This window comes from Rhinolophus sinicus, chromosome 6 (genome assembly GCF_057876585.1).
Source record: "Rhinolophus sinicus isolate RSI-liver-muscle chromosome 6, RSI-T2T, whole genome shotgun sequence".
In the NCBI taxonomy this organism is placed as follows: domain Eukaryota; kingdom Metazoa; phylum Chordata; class Mammalia; order Chiroptera; family Rhinolophidae; genus Rhinolophus; species Rhinolophus sinicus.
The window spans coordinates 10682206-10704250 of NC_142506.1; the positions used below are offsets into that span (position 1 = coordinate 10682206).

Below are 22045 nucleotides of genomic sequence, written 5' to 3' on the forward strand. Positions count from 1 at the left end.
GTTTGGCCATGACAGAGTATGGGTTTCAGACTGCTCCCCGCTTCCTCTACTGTAAACAACTCTAAACCTGAACAAAACAATATTTGGGGGGAGAATTGGGGAAGGAGGGGTGGGAGATGTCAGTGTAGATTGTCTCCTAGCAAGGAAGGAAACACATGTGGTGAGCTCAATGTTTCCTCAGTTTCTGCCTTGAGGTTGCCACATGTCACAAGGTGACAGAGCCCAAGATGAGAAAAGCAGCCTTGCTGAGCTGAGGAAGCAGAGAGTAGCACCAAGTGCTGCTATAGCCACTAGAATTGGCTGGGCCGTGTACCAAAGAGAAGGGCACAGCGCAGACAGTTGTCCCCAGACTGCCAACTGGGGAAATCTCTGGGGATCCTTGGCCCTGGGCTGGACTATACATTTGTAGAGTGAGTCTCTTCTAGAGCTGAAAGGGAATAGCACACTGCCTACAGACTCTGAGTCTGCGTATAAAGGAAGTAAATTAGAATTCAATAACTAAAAAATAAAACAGAAATATGCAAATATTTGGAAATGAAACAGCACCTTTCTAAATGTTCCATGGGTCAAAAAAAAAAAGGAATTCACAAAGGACACTGAAATATTTCAATCATAATGCGAGGACAGTATGTCGAAAGCTTTAGAAAATAGCTAAGGCAGTGATAGAGGGAAAATTTACAACTTTAAATACTTACACATAAAAAAAAAAGGAGCTAAGAATCAGTGATTTGTGTTTCCATCACATAGGTTGGGAAAAGAGGAACAAAATGAGCGCAGAGTAAATAAAAGAAAGGAGCTACTAACTATGAGAACCTACATCAATAAAATAGTACACGAATAATCCAGAAAGTGAGAAAGGCATAAGTTGGATGTTTAAAGAGAACACCAAATATTTCCAGAGAGCATATTATATATGCTCTTTATGCCATATGTTAATTATATAATTAAAACACGGATTCCGAGGTGTCCTTGCCCCCAAGTTCTCCATATTTTGAGATTTCACAGATGTGCTTCAAAAAAAGGGTTCAGTTGTAAAACATCTGAAAGTTCCTCTAGTCCAGCAGGGCCCAGAGCAAAGTAGGAGTTCAATAAATATTTGTGGAATAAATGATTGAAGCGTTTCGTTAGGGAGGTCCAGAGGGAGGTCCAGAGAGAGGACGGGCCTTCCCCCAAGGTCCCCAAAGGCGTAAGTGGGGGAACCTGGTTTCAGATCGTAGCTCTGGACTCTGGGTGTTATCCTCCCACCCCACGATATTCTCTGGCTTAGCCAGATCAGACTTAAACGTTTCAACCCTCTGTACTTCTAGTCGACCTTAATAATTGGTTCTGTTTTTCAATCGGCCTAGCAGCCCATCTTACAAAGGCATTTCATTAACATTCCTTTCCTTTTAATGTCAGCTTGCTAGCCACAGAGTCCACTGAGAGGCGAGAAAGGGAAGCGTTAATGGCAACTTGCAACTCCACTTTGCACTGTGAAACTGAACTGGGCTTACTCAAATGCTGGCAAAAGCCACCTTTCTCGAGCTTTCTTGCCTCCCCAGCACTGCTCCTGGGGGCTGATTGCATCTATTCAACCAAATCTTCTTGGGGCAGAACTCAAGTATATTCAAGACTATAGAACTATTTTCCACCAGTGGGGAAATTTCAATGGAAATCACTTTGAAATTGAATTTGAGATTGATATTTGAATTTTGAAATTGAAAGGAAATTTTCTTTTTAATAGAAATCACAGAGAATAAAAACAAACAAACAAACAAGAAACACTGTCATAATTCATTTAGGCTCAGGAGATAAATGTTAGCACCTAGGGTCAGAATGAGGCCGAAAAACCTAGAACTCCTAGAGAAATGCTAGGAGACTCAGAAAGGAAGTGATTATTGGGGCTGGCACCTGAAAAGGCATAAGACGATCTGTCTCTTAAACAAATAAAATAATAGCGAGTACTTATGTAGTGTGTACTATATGTCAAGCACTCTTCTAAACACCTTATAAAATAAAGATTAAATTATTTAATCCTCACAACTCTGCAACGTAACTACTATTGTTACCCCCATATTACAGATGTCAAAACTGAGTCAGGCATTAAGTAGCTCATTTAAATTCATAAAGTTAGTCAGTCGTGGAGTCAGACGTTAGGTCCAGCCAGACTGGTTCCGAATCCCATGCGTTTACCCTCCATACGATACCAAGAAGTGCTTTTCCTACGGACGGGGCTCCTGAGTACATGGACGGACCAGCCCTCACATTCTCCTCCAGAGGTTGAAACCCTGCCAAAAAATGAGAAGCATTTGTTGAAACGGAAGCCTTGCTAACACTAAAGTATATAAGTGCCAGTTCTGTCCCTTGCTTTCTTCCTCCACGTGTTTAGTATTAGTCATTTGACCCATTAAGAAGTGGCTAGATATGAACTGAGTTAGGGCTCTGAAGGAATGGAAGACGGTTTTTTGCAGGTGAATCACCAATATGTATTTAGTACCTACCGTATGCTTGTTTCACACAGAGTGGAGACTGAGATTTAGTGAGTGATTTAGAGACTGTTGACATAGCGGGTATCAGTGATTACAGGACATCTAAGGGCCCTGCCAGCGGTGCTAGCCTGTCCCTGTACTTACAGAGCTTACAGTCAAAAGGGAAAGACAAATATGAATGTATAGCTGCAAAGGGAGTGAGGTGCTCGGAAGGAAAAGGAGGACGGGCCCGACATGGCGATTCACAGAGAAAGCTGCGCTGGCCCTGGGGTGGCGGTGGGCAGCCTGCCTTGAGAAATAGGCTTGGGTGGACAGCTGAAGGATGACAAGGCTTTAGTTAACTGACACAGAGTGACGAGAGAGAGCGTTCTAGGCAGAAGCAGCAGCATGTGCAAAGGCAGGTGGGAGCAGGCACTGAGGCTGCCCAGTGTGCCGAGCCCGAGGAAGGGAGCAGAGTGGGGGGTGAGATGAGTCTGGAACAGGAGGCAGTGGCAGACTATGCAGCCTCTGATTGTGTCATGATCTTTGTCCAAAGGGCCCTGAGAAGCCCCTAAAGGACATTAGCAGAGCAGTGGCATGAAATGAGTTAGATCCCATGCAGCCGATGAGTAAACAAATAATGAAACTCAGCTCCTTCCTCCCAACCTCCAGCCTCACTGCATTCACACCTGCACCCCAAATTCCACCAGTAGAGGTCCTCACCAAGCCACCTAGATCATAACCTCAGCGTTGGCAGGGCTCAGACATCATCTCGTCACAGCACCTGCTAGGTAGGGCACATTGCCCTCTCGGAGGCCCAGGCAGTCTCTAATCTCTGTGACACTGGATATTTGGACACTGCACAGGCACCAGAGCTGGGTAACCTCCTCCAAGTTAAATAATCTCTATAAGCCTCCATCTCTTCAACTGCACAGAAGGGGATTGGAGTGTCAGTTGATCATTAAGATAACGAGATAATGTTTCCAGCACATACCCAGCCTCTGGTACATGCCCAATACATGACAGTTTAATCTGAACTCAGCCATTCATTTGGAGTTATATCTTTCTCCCCTTTGTTCCCCACAGTGTGACATGGTTATTATTCCCCTCTCTCCATTTTGCAGATGATGAAATAACCAGAGCCCAGATTCGTTTAGTAGCCTACCAGCCACCAGCAAGTGATGGAACCGTGACTCAAGCCCCTGCATTCTGCTTGCAAACCAGGTAACCGGCCAGACTCTGCTCTCACATTTAGTTGTGAGGGTTGAAGACACACAGATCCTGGGGAGGTCCAGGCAGGTAAGAGCAAATATTAAGGAAGAGGTTAGAGTGAAACCCTGCCTTTCCCAGCAGTAAGGGGCGAAGGATGGGTGCCTGGACCAGCGCTGGAGAGAAGACTCATGGTAGCTATTGTGCTTTCACGAGCTCAGGTGGCTGCGACTCGCATCCTATAAGTGCATAAGATGGCAATCAAGCCAGTTAACCGTGCAGAGGCTTACTCAGCAGAGATGGCCAGTGGCACGCACGAGTACAGCTTCTTGGGTTGTAGGACATTTCAGAGACTGGAGCAGATATGTCATGGCTGCTCCTAAAGCCTTTCCCTTCCTCGCTTCCTTTTGCAGCATTCACGTCAGCTTTGGGATGGTGGAATAGGCTGAGGTTTCAGAGATGTTTCTTTGTCTTTTTTATTCTCTGAGCCACCATATCTACAGAATCAGCTTATGATCTTGGAGTCCAGATTTAACATCGCCCTGTCACCAAGCACTAAGCTCCATTTACCTCCATGGTCCTAGTAAGCACATCATTGGGATGCAATAATTGTTGAAATAATACGGAGCTAGTGAGTGAAACTCAAAAAGCCTATATTAGGTTTGATTGTATGGAGCTACATTTATAAGCAATAAGACCTGCCTCAGAATCCACTGATGTGTGGTGGGTTGTAATGCTATAAAGTGGGTTGTAATGATATGAAATGGCCTTGTACTACTCCTTTAACATCCTGAGTGGCACTAACTATGCTGAGGGAACAATTAGCATCTGCTTGTTCTGAAACCACACACACACATGCACACACATGGTCCCCTTCAACCTTTTTCTTACGAGTTTTAGAGAGCTATGGAGAGTTGGCTCGTTTAGCAAGTTATTGAGTGACTTCTCATTTGCTGTCCAAGTAGATAGACACACTGGCCCAGAGAATGTGCATGGGCTTTGGCGGTGTATTTTGGGCCTTACAATCTCTTAGCAGGTCATTAGGGCATTCAGCTTAGCTCTGAGAGTCTATAGCTTCTTCAGCAAAATGGAAATGAGAATAGTCCTTGAGTGGCAGAGGCAAAAATCACGATGCAGTCGTAAGGGTCCCACTTCCTGAGTTCACATCCTCATTTCCTCACTGCGGTGCAGGCCTGGTGCTCCTCACACTTCTCCCCAGGACTGCAAGCCTCCTTCCTGCAGCTGCTGGGAATGTGGGGTGCTCACAGCTCACAGCCGAGTTCCTCCCCAGGAACTGTCCCCCCCAGTGGCCAAAGTTACACCTCTGTCCTGTGGACAATCTCCAAGGGATCAGAGGCTTGGCCCTCTTCTCAGTTCAGTTCCGAAGGGCCACCCCACCTCCAGAAATTCCCCTTTGTTTGCAGTCACCTTTACCCAAATTCTACTCCTCTCACTCCCTGACAGATGTTTGTACACAGAACACGGCCCACTTCAGAGTCCATTTCCTGGAGTCTTGACACCGCCCGGGCAATTTGCTATTATCGTGGATGGTTCTGCAAAGGGCCAAGTGTTACATAGATAATTACACATGGTGGGGTGGAATTCTGATATGAATCCCGTGATTTCAAGTCTAAGCCTCCTTTTGGCCTGTCATTCTGTCCTCTACATATGAAATGGGGTAGAAGAAGTGACAGCACAACAGACCCATATAGGTATTTCAGCTCATCAAGAATCACCGTATTCTTATCTTAGTGGTAATTTTTGTCAAGATGTTGGCTATCCTTTCATAATTAGTGCGATCTAGTCCAGTTTTCCCACCACTCCTGTGCCTTAGTCAGATACACTAGGCTTTCTCAAATCTTCTTGAGATTCCTTTTTATTTTTTTTTAAATTATTTTTGTTGAGCTGATATAAGTACAAGCTTGAGGGACACGTTTTGGGGGGAGTAAATATGAACTAGGGATGTAATGTACAATATGGTGATAGTTACCCCTACTGTGTGATATATAGGAAAGTTGTTAAGAGAGTAAATCCTAAGAGTTCTCATCACAAGGAATTTTTTTTCTTTTTTCTTTTCTTTTTTCTTTTCTTTTTATTGTCTGCATGAGAAATGGTGGATATTAGCTGAACCTATTGTGGTAGTCATTTCACAATATGTGTAGCTCAAACCATCATGCCATATGCCTTAAACTTATACAGTGGTATATATTATTTCTCAATAAACCTCAAGAGAAAAAAAAGAATTTGCGGGGTAATCTTACAAATGAGCAAAGATGTCTACTATTCATTCATTCATTCGTTCATTCATTCATTCATTCATTCATTCATTCATACTTTTTATGTATCTATCCATCCATCTAACCACTATGTATTGTGTGCTTTCTAAGTGCCATCAAACATTCTAAGCACTTTCCACACATGTTTGCTTTTCATCTTTACATCAACAATATGAAGCTTAGTAGGTGCTGAAACTTGGCCATGATGACCCAGACAGGAAGAGGCAAAGTGAGAAATACAATCCAGATGTCTCCAAGCCCATGCTTTCATCACCATCATATTATATTGCCCTTCCCACTGGAACACAGTAAAAAATAAAAGTCAGACTATGAGTGATAGAAAGTAGCATCAGATCCAGGAGAGAAGATGCATTTAGATAGGCAGTTCTTCAAGGCTTCCTGGAGAAGATATACGTTGGCCATTGAAATGACCAAGACTCATTTCCAGATAAGAAGTTCAGCAGTTTTGTCTAAGAGAGAGTGGAAGGGGCCCAGCCTTCACAGACTTGCGTTTGAGGCCTGTCTTCATCAATGACCAGCTACGGGACCCTGGCCACCTTGTTGAACTTCTGTGAGTCTTCGTTTTGGCAACGTGAGATGCCTCACTGACTCGTAAAACTTGAAAAAAGTATGAAACACGTCTATTCCAATACCTGATAACATCATAGACATTTAACAAACAATGCTTGATTTGAGCCAACTCTTGTCTCTAGGTTGTCGTAAGAAAATGGAGACAAGTTTATTTTTTATTAAATGGACCAAGGTGACATTGGCTAATAAAATTAGGTGGTTTGCAAGTATGCAATTCTGTAATACGTCGTCTGTATATTGAATTGTGTGCTCCCTACCCAAAGTCAGTCCTCCTCCCATCACCATATACTTGACCCTCTTTACCCTCATATACCACCCTTTCTCCCCTTCTCCTCTGGTGAGAACAGTTTATTAATCAGCTGCTCTGGTCTGTGCCTTAGAGAAGACTCCGCCAAAGGAGGACTCTGCTGTTGACGTCATGTCTTACACTACACCCCCATCATTACACTATCCACACACCCGCATATGTACACGTGAGCACACGTGTGTACAGACACTCAGGCAGGAGCTGCAGACCCAGGGAAGAAGTGCTCAGAGGGCTCAAGCACCATAATAAACTTTCACGTGAACTACGGTGCTGTAGTGTTCTTAATTGAAACCTCTAAAGTAATCTCGTTGTTGACAATATCACCACCCAAAGCTATATCTACGTTGTCATTATTCAAGTTACAGTGAGTAAGAAGCAACGCCCAGGCTTCCCATATAATTTCTAGAAATTAAACCAGGGAACAAGGCAATAAGTGCCATTTGAAATGGTACTGGTGCCAATTAATTGGAAGACAACTGTAAAATAATGGGGCATGAGATGCTTCAACAATGCCTAATTAGTAACGATATGAACATTTTCTTGGGGGAAAAATGGCAATTACACGGTACAAACACTTAGCAGTCATTACTAGGGGCCCTTTACCAATATTAGCTAATTAATCGTCCCCACAACACCCCAGAGTAGGCAGCACAAGTCCTCATCGAGAAAGGAGATGCAGAGGCCAGGAGATAAAATGGCAAATCCTCTTCCTGCTCGAAAGTGCAATGTGACACTCTCAACCTCCAAGCACCTCAGGGATCCCCCGGAGAGGGGAGAAGGGTTTTATTCTTCGTGAGTGACTTGCCCAGGTGACGAGGAAGGTTAGTGTGGAATTCTTGGCTTCCTCCTGACCTCCAGCCATGCCTCACATCCTGGCTCTCCCTGAGAACTCCCCACACTGACTTGTCGTCATATCAGCCTTTCCCCATTTTCTCAGCAAGAAGGCTTTTGATTTCAAACTTATTAATCCAAAGAGGGAGAGGGGGCGCGAGGCTATGTCTCTTTCCAGAAAGCCAGTTTTGTTACCTTAGAATATGGTCTGCCACGTTTGGCTTCCACCCAACGGTAAGGTCTAGAATTCCTCCTGGAGTGTGGTTTTGGTGAGGCGTAAATGGAAAAAAGGAATGAATTACATCTTATATGCACGAATTTAATCCACATTAAAAATCTGTGAATGACAATGAGAAAAAGGAGAAGAAAGGGAGGAACAGAAAGAGAAAGAAGAATAAGACGACAATAAAGAGGAAGTAGAAGCAAGAGCACGTATTAGGAACGAAACTCAGTGCTTCATGCATATTGTCCGTTACTTGTTATAGCAGCACTGTGTAATGGGTATAATTCTCATCTCCAGTTTCTAGATGGCGAAACTAAAGTATGGAGCGGTTAAGTGACCTCCCAGGTCCCACAGGTAATAAGAGGGGGAAGCAGGACCTGAACCCGTTCAATTTGATCTTAAATTCTTACTTTTTTCCCATAACACGGCCTCTATGATGAGTTTCCTTGCCACTTTCTAGCCTGCGACCAGCCAAATGCCCCAGTTTACTTCTATAGCAGGAAGAGCTCTTCTGGGAAGACCAGTATCAAGCACTGTGCATGGTATTGGGAATTAAAAAACAATTAAAAATGACAGTGATTCCCCTAATGGTGATTACAGCTTTGTGTGAAAAGCAAGTTCATGAACTATTTCAGTACAACATGGAAAAGTGTCCCGAGTGAAGCATGCTCCAAATTGACACTGGCAGGCAGGTTTCATCCGGATTGTCAACGCTGGTTCATTAGTAGTGGCTGCCTGGAATGTCTTGAGAAGGATTCTAAAGTTGAATCCAGGCTCAGCCAAGAAAGTGTGTCATCACTGATTGGTGATGTGTGCCAGGACAATAAAGGAGCGGAGTGTGACGTACAAGGTACTATGGGGGCAGAGGAGTGGCAATGAACACAGCCTTGGGAGTCAGGAATGACTTCTTATGAGAGATGCTGTCTGAGATGACACTGTCAGGAGCAGAAAACGGGCAAGTAAGGTGGGTAGAGGTGTTAGTGGAGGAACCGATACAGTAGTTCTTGACCTAGAAACTGCCGGAGCAAACGGTGTGATAAAGAAAAGTGTGCTCAGAAAACTCCCAGCAGTTGAAGATGACTTAACGATAAAGCATGAGAGGTCAAGGTCAATATGAGGTTGACAGGTAGACTGGAAACAGGTATGTGGGACCCTTAGACCCCTCTAGTCCACAGCTGATTTGACATTAGAAAAATAAAAACATGATACATATGCTCATTTAACAGGGAGTAGTTGAGTGCCCTATACCTAGAAGTGTGGGTAAGGATTACCTATCCAGTTTACATTTATGGCTAATTTTTAACATCAGTCAAGTGTGTTCTCTCACCTAAGAGAGTAAAGTTCAATGGCTTAGACAAGATGGTAGCATAATTAGAAACATGAGTATTAAACCATCTTTAGGTCTTCATCCCAGGAAAGTGCACTAAAACCACTTCTTACCCAATGGAGGAATTCCCACTTCACATTCCTAACATAGTCTCATGAAACTCTCTTAACAAATATGAAGCAACTGTTTCTACTGCTTAATAATTCTAATATTCTTCTGTAGCCGGGTAAGTGGACTTCTGCCCCCCTGTCACTGCCAAACCTGGAGCTTCTCTCTGGAGCTAGACAGAATGAATACAACTTCACTTCCACAAATAGATGTTTCCATATTTAAAGATACTTCATTTCTGAGTCTTTGCTTCTTCAACCTAAAACTGGACAGCTCCTCAACTGTCTCTCTTGCAAGTGATCGTCCTATTCCTCATCACACGAATGACTTCTCTTGGATGGACTCCAAGTTTGTAGTGTTTCTCTTAGGCTATGGGCACCTAAATCTGGACAGCCGTCTAACCGCCATTAAGGAACAGATAGATAATTCCACAGCCCCACAGCGGGATTTTAACAGCAAAGTCTTCCGTGCAATAGAAAGGTCATAGGTCCTCTGGGAATCAGTCACTTAGCCAATAGTCTGCTGTTACGGGAAAATAAAAGAGTGACCCAGGAAGATCGTCCTCTGTTTATTGACCCTGAGGGATTCTAATATCGTTTTGAATCTGCACTCCAGGAGTTGTATTCACCTACACGTCACTTCAAGAGTCAACCCTCCAAATCAGCCATAAGGTTAATTCCTAAAATGTGTTCATCGTCTTATGTGCCAGTCTCCATCCAGATGGCATTTGGCTTTACACTTTATTAGCAGCAGAATGAAATCTCTGAAAAATAAGACTTGTCTGGCTTCTTTACATGCAATTGCCTTGTCCCCTCATCAAACATTTCTGGGGCTGACAGAAGCTTATGGCAAGCAGATCTGCGGATGGAACTCAGTATTTTCAGTTTTCTCTTCAAGACGATAGACATCCAGAACAATTTTACAGACCAGACATTTGGTGGAAGTAAGAGGAGCTCGTATAAAAAGGATACAAGCATGACCACGGCATCAGACGAGGCCTCTGACTGGACAGAGGAAGGACCCCAGGAAATGTGTGGATAGAAGTGGTCCTCTCCTCACTTTCCAGGAACTGAAATTCCCAAGGCAAATGCACAAATACACCCTTGGACAAATACTTTTACAGTGAAAATCAACCACCCTTTTCTGATCCCCACAACACAGCATGGAATGAGGCAATGAGCCCTGGCCACAGAGTCCGTGGCCTTGGGTGTGAGGGCCTAAGTTTGCTCCTTATGGACAAAACACGTCCGCCTTCTTCTCTGAACTTTAGCTAATGCTAACTAGCTTACCAGTCTCAGGAATTACTGGGTGAGCTTCGACTTATATAGGTTGATGAAAATGCTTTGTGCTACTGTGAAGTGTTATAGAAAGATAAGACATTAAATACCAAATTCTGCCCCATATAATTATTGGTACATACCACCCACTAGAACGGAAGTGCTAAACAGCAGGAATTTCTGTCATCTCAGCCTCCTCCATCTCTCCCATAGTCCCTGTCGTGTAGTGGGATCTTGATAAATGATTGCTGAATCGATTTCCATTGAATTGAGTTACTATTAGGTTGCTGCAAAAGCAATTGCGGTTTTTGCAATTGTTTTTAACCTTTTAAACCACAATTACCTTTGCACCAACCTAATAACTTGTGCGGTCGTTGGGACAATTGCAGAATCTCATTTTACATCATCGCTATCACCTTGCTCAAAGCTGACATGAGGAAGTATGCAATACATGGTGACGGAATGAATGAATAGAGAGGATTGAAAAGATGGTTCTCTACTTTGAATGCACTTATAATCACCTGGGGTGCTTTCAAAATTCAATCTTTGGGACACTACCCCAGAGATTAGTTTGAAAGTTCCCAGGATATTCTAATGGACAGTCAAGGCTGAGAAGCAATGACTTTAAACAATAGGAAAATATAAGGAATGGTTTCCCCACCTCCATTTGTTTTCTAACCACTGTATGCTTTAGATTCTTGAGTGGAATGAAGCGTTCTGAAAGCTGTGGCATTCTAAGATGAAAGAGTGATGTTACTGCTTTTTAGAAAACACTGCCCAGAAGTGGTTTCCTAGACTGTTAGCTGATGGACCTCTTGGCAGCTATCACCTTAGTAGATACTTGACCTCAGTATGGCTGAGCCAGAGGACATCAGCCACCAAAGCAATTAATTATTGCTCAGGACTTCTGCTTAGCCCTGATATTCTTACAGGCTGCCACCTTGTGGTCAGTCGTTCTGCAGTGACGGCTGTAGCAGCTTCCTTAAAACAGGCTGATCTCAGACTGCTGGAGGTTTTTCTCTTTTCTCAAGTATGCAAAGCCTGGTGGTATATATTCTGATATTTCTGGACAATGAAATAAAGAAGATCAGGTTCTGGATTTTTCATGGTGAAGAGAATGCTGAAAATAGGAACACCAAGCATGATATCGAGGTTATATGAACACGTGATTTATGTATCTCTATTGAATAGTAAGTGACAGAAGTCAAGAAAGGACAATTTTAGTTCCCAGCAAGAAACGAGGCTTCATTTTCAAGGGCAAAGTATTGGTTATGTTAATCCACATATAAGTCTTTACTTCCATGAGAAAAAAGTAGACCAGTAATATGGCCATTATTCCCATTTCACAGGTGAAGAGATTGAGGCCCCAGAAGTCAATTGTTTTATCAAACTTGCATGGCAAACTGCTAGATGAACCCAAAGTGGGAACTAACTTTTTAAGCCAATGTCTTCAAAAATGAGATGCCTTTTTATCCTAAAAGAAAAAATTTAGGAACAAAAGTAAAATTTCAACATTGGACTTACACGTGTGTATGTGGGGGTAAAATACACACATACATGTATTCACATACCCACACATTTTTAAAAACTTTATAATGAGGACTAATTGGATGATAGAAACTTTTATTTCACGAAAAATATACTTTGTAATACTGTTAAAGAAGCACTTTGTTTTTCAAAGACACAAACTAATTCAAACAAATATCTATAGTTTTCAAGTCTTGTGAGAACTGCTGTAATGAATAAATACAACTCACTGGTAAAGGCCCCGGAGATCTAAATATGAAGTTTGAATTAAATACTTCACACCAGCTTGATATTTCAAGTGGATTCAATGTATGAAAAGTGGAAAAAGCGTTTCCAGGGGCCATACAGACCTGATGTATGTGTCAACTGTGCCACAATAAGCTGGGAGATCTTGCAGAATTTTCTTGAACTACATAAGCTTCAGTTTCCTCACCTACAAGTAAGACTGGTATTGACAACTTGCTAATAATTCTTATTGCTGTTAAATGAAAATATGTATATATATATATATATATATATATATATATATATATATATATATATATATATATACACACACACACACACACACAGAAGTCCTAAAACAGAAAACACCAAACTATTAATGCATGAACAGATAACAGTTTTCCTTATCTACACCATGATTTTCTTAGGATGTTTGGCTAATTGACCAAGTTGCTTATCAGTGAGCTACAAACTATTTTGGTACGACACCACTCTAAATGTCAAGGATTTTACAAGGGTACAAGAAACAACCATTCACATCATCAAAAAAAAAACACATGAAAAGGATATCAGACAGCTAAGAGGAGTTGGGAACTGGTAGTCATCATAGGGGGTTAAATTGCACATTTGGGCACAGTTTTAGGAAGTAGTTTATTGGAGCAACAGCTTTACAAAGCAGCCCTATGCTCAGCTACCCAGAAGGCTCTGCCTTTTGGTTCCTATCTGACTGTGTCAGGAGCCAGCTGGTGTTTCCAGAGTCGGATCTTGAAGGAACAGAGCTGGGCTTTGGGAACCAGAGGCCATGCCCTCAGAAGTCACTGTTGAGGGATGTGACTTCAGAAACTGCGAGACAAAGACTTCCCAAAACAAAATCTCCAGCCCAGACACTAGACACGAGACACGGAAGAGGGACATTTCTATTGAAACTAGGAAACCTTCCTAAGGGCTACCTGGAAAACACTTTATCTTCTACAAGTGCCTGTATTCATCTTGTTTCTTCTTCTTTTTGTTCCTCCAGTACTAGTAGAAGGAAGCAAACATAGTGTTAGTGCAATGAATGAACACACAATTTAAAGACGCTAGTGTGACATGGGTAGTATCTCTAAGCACATGACACATAGGGATTGGGGGTGGAGGGGCTAGAGCTAGGTGAGCAAATCCTTTAAAAATGAAATAATTACCCATTTTAAGAACACCGTCTAGACGTAATGACTTAAGCACTTAATAACTTAAAGCACGTTAAAAGCTATTGACATTAAAATCTGTATCAGGTTATTTAAAGGGCATAAGATATTACTCCACATATCAAGAAATGTCAATGTAAGTAATATAGGAGATGCTTTATTATGCCTTGTGTTCTAAACTGGCAGAGTGGATACTTACCTGTAAGGTGTGGTTTGAGGGGTGTAACTTAACCTCAAAGGATTTCCTGACCAGGATTCTGTGACATTCTTATCTTTTTCCAGTTTAGGAATCGTCCCTAGGAGGATTCCATTAAAAAGCAAATATGTTTCCCTAGAAGAAGCCTTATGTGGCCTGGGTTACTTTAGCATATGTTTAGGGAATAAACTTGCAGTAGAAAGAGGAGGAAAGCGGGAAGAAAGAGAGGAAAGAGAAGGAAGAGAGGTAGAGAGGCCTGCTCCCAATATCTATCCATCCAACCTCTAGACCTGCACTGACCAGTATGGTAGCTTCTACTCACATGTGGCTATTGAAATTTAAATTCACTAAAATTAAGCAAAGAAAAAAACTGAGCTCCTCCATCACACTGTTCTATTTTACGTGCTCAATAGTCCGTGAGGCTAGTGACGGCAATATTGGTGAGTACAAACACAGAACGTTTCCATCACTGCAGAAATTTCTAGTGGACAGCACTGCCCTGGTGAGTGATGCTCGAAGGAAGACCATACCATATGCGACAGAAGTGATGGGCTTAGAATAAGAGTTGAGCACATTGTACTAGAGAGCTATAGTGTCATATAACCTTTCTTTTTAAAAAGATTTTTATTAAAAATATAGCTGACATACAATATTATATTAATTTCAGGGGTACATTGTAGTTATTCAACATTTATATACATAAAGGAGTGATCACCATGATAAGTCCAGCAACCATCTGACACTGTACCACGCTATCAGGGTATTATTGACTATATTCCCTATGCTGTGCATTACTCCCCATGACTTATGTGATTTAAACCTGGAAATTTGGATCTCTTATTCCCTTTCACCTCCCCCCCATTTTTAAATTTTTCGATTTTAGCTGACATTCAATGGTATTTTATATTAATTTCAGGTGTACAGTATAGTGGTTAGATATTTATACAATTTAAGAAGTTAATTCACCTGAGTACTCTAGTACCCACCTGACATTATATATAGTTATTACTGAATCATTGACTACATTCCCTATGCTGTACTTCACATCTCATGACTATTTTGTAACTACCAATTTGTACTTCTTAATCCCTTCACCTTTTTCACCCACACCTCCAACCCCCCGCCCATCTGGCAATGATCAATATGTTCTCTGTATCTATGAGTTTATTTCTGTTTTCTTTGTTTATTTTGTTCTTTAGATTCCACATATAAGGGAAGTCATATAACATCTATCTTTCTCTGTCTTACACCTTACTCAATACAGTACCCTCCAGGTCCATCCATGCTGCCACAGATGGCAAGAACCCATTCCCTTCCATGGCCAAGCAATACTCCATTGTTTATATGAGGTCTGACAATTAAGTTTGCAAACTTGTTGCAACCGTGTTGCTAAACTTTTTTGATATCAGAGCGATTATTCATTATGAATTTGTACCAACTAGACAAACGGTTAACCAAGTTTACTATTTGGAAGTGCTGAAAAGGCTGCGTGAAAAAGTTTGATGACCTGAACTGTTCGTCAACAAATCATGGCTCTTGAGTCACAACAATGCACCAGCTCACACGGCACTGTCTGTGAGGGAGTTTTTAGCCAGTAAACAAATAACTGTATTGGAACACCCTCCCTACTCACCTGATGTGGCCCCCAATGACTTCTTTATTTACCCGAAGATAAAGGAAATACTGAAAGGAAGACATTTTGATGACATTGAGGACATCAAGGGTAATACAACAGAGTTCCAAAATTGCTTTAAAGGGTGGACTAGGCGCTGGCATCAGTGCATAGCTTCCCAAGGGGAGTACTTAGAAGGTGACCACAGTGATATTCAGCAACGAGGGATGTAGCACTTTTCCTAGGATGAGTTCGCAAACTTAATTTTCAGACCTCATAAGTAATCTGAATTTGAACTCAAGTCTATGTGATTCAGAAGTTCAAACTTTTAAATCATGCCAATATTGAGGAGGAAAAAAAACATCCTGACAGTGTTATTTTAGCCAGAAAATACTAAATGCAAAGAAGGCCACTATGGCAGGACCTGTTATATTGCTTTGGCAATGGGAGGGAACTCATGGCTTGATAGTAGTTAAAATGGCTCAAGACTTTTACAGTTTGTCTGGATCTCAGGAGCCCCCTGTGTAAAGTAAAGAGGTTGGACCAAATGGTCATAGGCCCCTTTCAATTCTTCGTAAGTGTTCATACCCTGGATTTCTGTAAAATATCCACTAGAAAGCCTCCCCAGATGAGGATTATTTTATTATCCAGTAAAAATAGTTTTATCAGCACATATTATTTTAATGCCAAGAAAAACATCAGTGTACATTAGCTAGCCATAACATTGACAGTTCAATTCACTCACTAAATTCTCCAGTGCATGTGAACCCTAAAACGATTTTTTAATTAAAAATAAATAATTTATTTAAATAGGACCAATATCAGCTTTTGCCAGGTTTGTCACCTGAATAGTTTTTGTATATACACATTGTCTTTATGTGCATGTGTTGGTTTCTGCCACTTCCATTCCCCCAAACTAAGCGTATTTATGCTTGAAGCTGGTTTGTGAATCCCAAGAAAGCATTTCAAGAAAATTAAAAACCTCTGCCAAAAACTATAACCATCACCAAGCTTGGTCATCAACTTTAATTGGGAAACTGATAGTAAGTTTGTATCTTTATTACATTTTGAAAGCATGAGTAATATATGTAATCGTCCAAGAGCTGAACTATGAACATTGCTTTATTATTCAAACATAAATGAAAGTGTACTGTTTATCAGTGAGTGTCCAGCTTCTATGCAAGAGCAAGAATAAAATCTGTTAGACCTCAGCTGGTGATTTACGTTCTCCAACATCTTTATTCACCAGCCTAAAGAGCAAGCTGGTAACAGTCGCCAAAGCAGTTGCCAATTATCTCTGGATTTAGTATTACTGCACCAGGAAAGATGCCTACAAGGAATTGAATTAACTCATGCCTCATCCTCTTTAGCCAAGAAAGGATGGATTTTCCTTTAACTCAAAGTCCCTAAAGAATGAGATTTCATGGAATCGGAGTAGATACAGAAACACAAGATGGGCATACACACATTCACAGATGCTGGGTGATGAAATAACGAGGCTAGGTTTCAGGTGGGGGTTCCATAGGCCCTGCCTCATGTTTCTTGAATGAATGTGAATAAATATGTAGCTAGGATGCTCTAGATATACATAACAACTACACACATGTATGTATACCAATTATATATTTATATTTATTTGTTTCTTTATTTTCCATCTTCCTCCCTCTTCCCAAAAAGGAATAGTCAGTTTATATGAAAGTTAATTGAAACAGGAAACTAACATCAAAGGAAAGATGAATCAGATACAAAATTGATGGGAATTTTAGAATTGTTGGGACGATGCTTCCTAGGTTCTGAGCTCCCATGTAATCATGGCGATAATGGAAATGGAACAAATTGCGTGGCTGACATTGTTCCTCACAGAAGGCAATGCTTTTACTCTCCTAAATTCTAAATGAAACCATTATTTGGAGTGGGGAGGAGTGTTTGAAAACCATGTATATTTCTAATATTACCAAATTCCTAATATAAGTGCCATCCTTTGAACTTCATGCTCTTCACAAGCTCTTTTCTCCTTTAGTTCTCTCAACTCTTGGATCCTGCCACTTTGCTAAATGCATCTGTTAGTTCTGATAGATTTTTTTTGGTAAATCTCGTCAGATTTCCTACATAGACAATAAGACCATGTTTACTTCATCCTTTCCAATCTGAATGCAATTAGTTTTATTTTTCTTGCCTAATTGCACTAGCTAGAATCACCAGTACCATGTTGAATAGAAGTGATGAGAGCAGATATCCCATCTTGATTCTGATCTTAAGGGGAAATAATTGTCTACTACCATTAAGTATATATAATGCTAACTGTAAGGTGTGTTTTTGTTTTGTTTTTTTCGTAAGTGTTCTTTATCGTGTTGTTTCCTTTTTTCCTAGTTTGCTGAGAGTGTTTATCAGGAGTTAATGTTGCACTTTTCTCTGCCCTTCTGTAGTTTTCTCACATATATGCACTGATCAGTACTCAGCTGAAGACTAGAGAAGGGACCGTCTTTAGTTTTCAGGGTTCTCTCTGTATGCTGCTCTCTCTTTCTCCAGTGCTTTACTCTGCAAACTCTACCCACTTTGGCCTTCTCGGACTCCCAAGTCCATTTCCCTGACACAGGGAGACCTCCAGGCTTAGCCTGAGTCCCTCCTGCCAGCACATAGCCTGGACACCTTCCCAAGGCAGTAATCTGGGATATGGGCAGGGCTCTCCTCATTGTTTCCTATTTCTCAGGGATCATTGTTTTTTGTTGCCTGATGTCCAATGTCTTAAAAATCATTGTTTCATAGGTTTGGTCCAGTTTTTTACTTGTCTCTGCAGGAGGGTTAACAGAGTTCCTGTTATTCCATCTATGTTGAAAGCAGCAGTCTCTCCCAGGGTGTTCCTATACGTGCATATTCTTAGGCCTCACTCTATCTGTAAATCACGGGCTAGGTCTTGAGAATTTGTATATTTTCAGAATTCCCCACTGAATTTCTTGACAATCCTGGTTTGTGAGGTCCAGATTTACCCCTTATTTTATATCTAAGGAAACCTGAGCTCAGTGGAGTAAGTTTCAGAGCACGACTAGGACGCTGGACCCAGGCTCTCTGCCCATTAACCTTGACTCTCACTCCTTCCCGTATATACAACAATGTCCGTGTTTGCTATGTGAATGCTAATGCTGGAATGGTAATTTAATTTTGTGTATTTCAGTTATGCTTAACAGCTAAATATTCAAGATACTAACTAATATAAATTGTGTTGCTCAATAGAAATTGGGTGTTTCTTGCCCTATTGTAACTATTACATGCTTATATCAGATGAGAAAGGGACCGTGATTGATAATATAATATAATATAATATAATATAATATAATATAATATAATATAATATATAACACATCATTTTCCGAAAGGGTAAGCCATCAAAGTTTTAATACAGTGCATATTCACCACGATTGCTGTCCTCTTTTTGTTCTTTATATGTTACTAAATACCTATCAAGGTTACACCACTTCAGTAACTATTTCCCAGTGATGTCGGTTACTCTTAGACATGCTTTAAAACACAGTTGGATAGTCACCTCCTCCATGATGTCTTCTCACAAAATTCGAGGTGGCTTTAATTGCTCCCACTCCTGAATGCTTATTGTGAAGGGCACGTAGCAGTATTTTAGCCTTCTTAATGCAATGAGAATGTGTATTTATGGGTAATGCTTGCATCAGTACATTCTCATGTGAGTTTCCCCCGGTACCCAGTTTCGTGGAAGTTATTGATTTGGCATATCCATTCCTCCTATTCGGTTAGTCTAAAAATATTTAGAAATCTAGAATATATGATACTATATTATGTAATAGGAATGTATAATTATGAATACATTTATGATTATGTAATTTAAATATGCATATAATATGAATATAGATTTATTCTTCTCTGGTATTATGTCTGGGAATATCTGAAACACAGATATCTGAGTTATATTAAGTTTAATTAATATTAAACAGCATTAAGTTGGCAAGTCGCCTCTCTTCTGTGCTGCCAAATTTCTGATCTCATGGGTGTCTAAACTGGCTTACAAGGCTGAATATGTGAGAAATCATTTCTGTTTGGGATTCTTTGGTAATGAACACATCCTGCTGCTACAGCTACAATTTCTTAGGGTCGTCCATGTACCCTCCAACAATACCACTGGTTTTTAGAGAGTCAAGAAAAATCACCCTTGGCAGAGCCTAGTCCCTCCGTGCAAATGTTAACTCAATGAAATTCTATTCCTTTGTTCTTCAGATCATCTTCTAAATTATTCACAGCCTGTCAAACTTAATGTATAAGCAAAAGAATGGAATGTTGTTCTAGCTCAATAGTTTGATTTTGAGTGAGGTTTGACTGACTTGAGGATTTAAAAGGTGGGCTATGTGTATACATACAGCCGAAACTAAGACTATCCCACCAGCCTCAGTCAGGACCTTGACCATGTGCAAACCCAGCTGATAATGAACTCAGTCCCCTGTAACTGATGTTCAAAAAATAAAAAGGAAGTTCTTAATCTATGATCTAGCCAAATCCATTGATCAGAAAAATCCTTCTGTGGAAAAGAATAACCATCGGCATATTTTATCTGAAAGAGGCATTAGAAATAATCTAATGCTATATTTCTGAAATTGGTAGGAGAAGGGGGTGGTAATCTGAATTACCTGGGTGGTGAGGAAAAGAGTGGAGAAGTCCTAGGCATGTATATGGTTTGAAAAACCTCCAGGGATATCCTTGTTAACCTTTCATAATTTACAAATCACTGATCCAAACAATGCTTTACAGCCCTCACTATAATTCAAACCATCTGGAGACCTTCCAGAACTCCTACCACTCATGTCATATCCCTTCCATGATCACTTGAAGAATTCCGGCATTGTTATTTTTGTTTGTTTGTTTATTTTGTTTGTTTTTTGGCTTTGGTCCCAAGAATTATAAAAATGTTGGGGAAAGAAGAGGTAAAAGCTGCCTCTTGTGCCGAGACGCCCTTTTCTCCTTATCTCCTGTTGCTGTCACTGGTCTACAGCATCCTTCACATTTCAACAGTCCCGGTCTACAGTAGTGACTGAATACTCATGCTGTTATCGGTTCAGGAAAAGCTCCACGGAGTAAGCCGTTGTCTCATGATGCTATAACTTGCTTTGGTCACATAAGATGCGTGGACTTGAATCCAATACCGTAGCTCAAGTTCTCATGACCTACCTCCACACACACTCATGGATATTTGTGTGTGTGAGACTCATTCACAGGATAGGTTGGCAAAATTAGAAAGGTCTCTACCATCAGCCACACATTGTATCCAGAACTAGACCTCTAAGACAGGGAGGCAGGCATAATACTACTTTATTCCACTCCAGAAGGTCAGTCCTATTTTTTCTTACCATTTCTTAGCAAAGAGAGAATAACTAGAGATTTTCCCATGAGGATCTGGGGCTCCAGCACACTGGGGCTGCTGCTGCTACTTGTTCTGCCACTGCACTCAGCTGGCAGCAGTGGTGCTCAACCTTGCCTGTCACCACAAGGTCAAAGGCAATTCATATGTCTCCGTCCCACCTCCTTCACCACCTCCAAAACCCACTTCCACTCTCCCATGCTTCCCTCTCTGATCTCTAAGTCAATAATTACTCCCCCTCTCTCATTTGTTAATTCACCATTTGTTCAGCACTCATTCAACAGATTTCTATCTAGCACCTTGTATCAGCTAGTCACTATTCTAAACACTGAGGACCCAAGAATGAATGGGAAATAATCCCTGCCTTCAAAGAGCTTACATTCTAGTCCCAAGATCCACCTTATTTTCTGCCCCAATTATTGACAGATCAAAGGATACTCACTCTGTCTTGCACCCATGGCCCTGAAGGTAAAACAGCTTGAGTCAGTATATTTTCAAGATCTAGAATCCTTAGTGCTATTTATAGTCCCCAAATAAAATTTCAAGAGGCAGAGAAAAGCCGATTTGACACATCAGGAACAAAATTCCAAACTGGAACCTAAACATTAGAATGGGAAATAACGTTTCTGGTCATGGTGTGGAGAACTGTCTTGAACCAATCACAAGCAAGCCTCTGTGGCTGGTAAAAAAGGTTGCATATAAGCCAAAGAATGAAAAAATGCCATTAAATCTTTCTCACCAGGTACAAACGATTGGATAAAATCGAATGCAATCCATTGCTTCACTTTCTTTTCCTCCATGCCATGGTAATTCCAAGAACCTCAGCTTGGCTCTTAGATACCACAGCCAATTTCTGAATGGATTCATCCAGAAATCCATTACGTGATCATGAAAAAGAGGCAGAACCTTGCAAGCAGAAACCGTGTGGCCCTCACCTAGAGAAGCTATAACAGTTGTACTAGTCAAAAGCCCAGAGACTGCTGAAGTCAAGAGCTCAGAAGAAGAGAAGCATCTGTGATAGGAATAATGCCCCAACGGGAGCTGTGAGAGGGAGTGGAAATTCAGGGCAGAGTCTATGAAGACGTTGTGAGTCAAGACCTCGATTGACATGAATTCATGTGAGAACCTCCTCCCACCTCCTCCCACCACAAGACAAGCAGAAGACCAAAGAAAGTAGAGAATAAAAACAGTGGCCTAGCAGTTTTACAGGTCATGATTGGAACCTGAGCTGTCATTTTGAGCTGACAGTGTGATTTCACCATCCTAAGGATCTTAGGGTGAAAATTATTTATGAAGTCACAACTATCCTGTGACAATTGCCTTTAAAA

At 41.1% G+C, this 22045-nt stretch overlaps 1 protein-coding gene across 13 annotated transcripts in view; it reads left to right on the forward strand.

Moving 5' to 3' along the window:
* LOC109443351 (uncharacterized) overlaps nucleotides 1–22045 on the forward strand; it is a 196040-nt gene that overhangs the window by 29712 nt on the left and 144283 nt on the right. For 10 of the 13 annotated variants that reach the window (XR_012490850.2, XR_012490849.2, XR_012490832.2 and 7 more), the window contains one exon: nucleotides 3572–3671. Coding sequence is in view for 2 of the 13 variants with exons in the window: in XM_088798952.1 (XP_088655078.1) it covers nucleotides 3572–3671 (100 nt within the window). In the remaining 11 variants the exon portion in view is untranslated. The other 3 variants (XR_012490837.2, XR_012490839.2, XR_012490838.2) reach the window with 3 other exon arrangements.